A 760-nucleotide genomic window follows, 5' to 3' on the forward strand; every position below is an offset into this window, starting at 1 on the left:
AGCGAGGATCTTCAGCCTAACAATGAGCTGTCATTACTGTGTAACATCTCCTCGGATTATTATCTCCCAATGATAAAGGTCCTTTGTGCCTCTTTTATAACACGACATGTGATTAAATTCTCACGTTCCTAAATGACTGATACCTGCAGGTCTTGTGACGCATACTAAGCAGGATTTATAGATACCAGTAATAACCTTTCCTATTCATTCTTCGTATACCAGACACCAATGTCAAAGGCACGTTGCAGCTTGCATGATTCCAGCTTTATAAGTCAATTAATCATCGTAACTTTATCATGATTATTAATAATGGAGAGTATAATAAAACTAAATTTATATGTAGTCATTTACTTTGGTTAACCAGTTTTGAGGACTGACAACAATCATACTTTGATAATTTCTATTATTTTTATCGGGAATACCACAACAAATAACACAATCTAGACATGATAATAGATAACAATTGTAAACTACTTTCAATTCACAATATTCCGTTTCTTCAGGGCAGAGACCGAGCACCGTGTTGATTTTAACCAGACGTTACTGTGGCTATCATGGCAAGCAAGGTAGCCTATGGTGCTCTCTTTGCCTTGTTATTTCTTTCCGCTATTTTCGTCACTGTCATCTGCCTGCTTGGGAGGTGAGTATCCTGAGGGCGTCAGTTCAGGAGGAGAGGGTTATGTGTGTGTACTTCTAATAGTACTTTGCGCAGGAATTTGACCTAGGCGAGTTCTTTGTGATTAAACGAGTGTATGCGCGT

The 760-nt window shown here is 38.4% G+C and overlaps 1 protein-coding gene across 1 annotated transcript in view; it reads left to right on the plus strand.

Annotated features, from left to right (window-relative positions):
• The window catches only part of LOC119593085 (maltase A3-like), a 19342-nt gene that overhangs the window by 1135 nt on the left and 17447 nt on the right, over positions 1–760 (plus strand). The window contains exon 2 of the mRNA XM_037942009.1: positions 504–640. Coding sequence (XP_037797937.1) covers positions 555–640 — 86 coding nt within the window. The 5' untranslated portion in view covers positions 504–554. The remainder of the gene's footprint in view (positions 1–503; positions 641–760) is intronic.

The sequence above is a fragment of the Penaeus monodon genome, chromosome 31, assembly GCF_015228065.2.
Source record: "Penaeus monodon isolate SGIC_2016 chromosome 31, NSTDA_Pmon_1, whole genome shotgun sequence".
Taxonomy (NCBI): Eukaryota; Metazoa; Arthropoda; class Malacostraca; order Decapoda; family Penaeidae; genus Penaeus; species Penaeus monodon.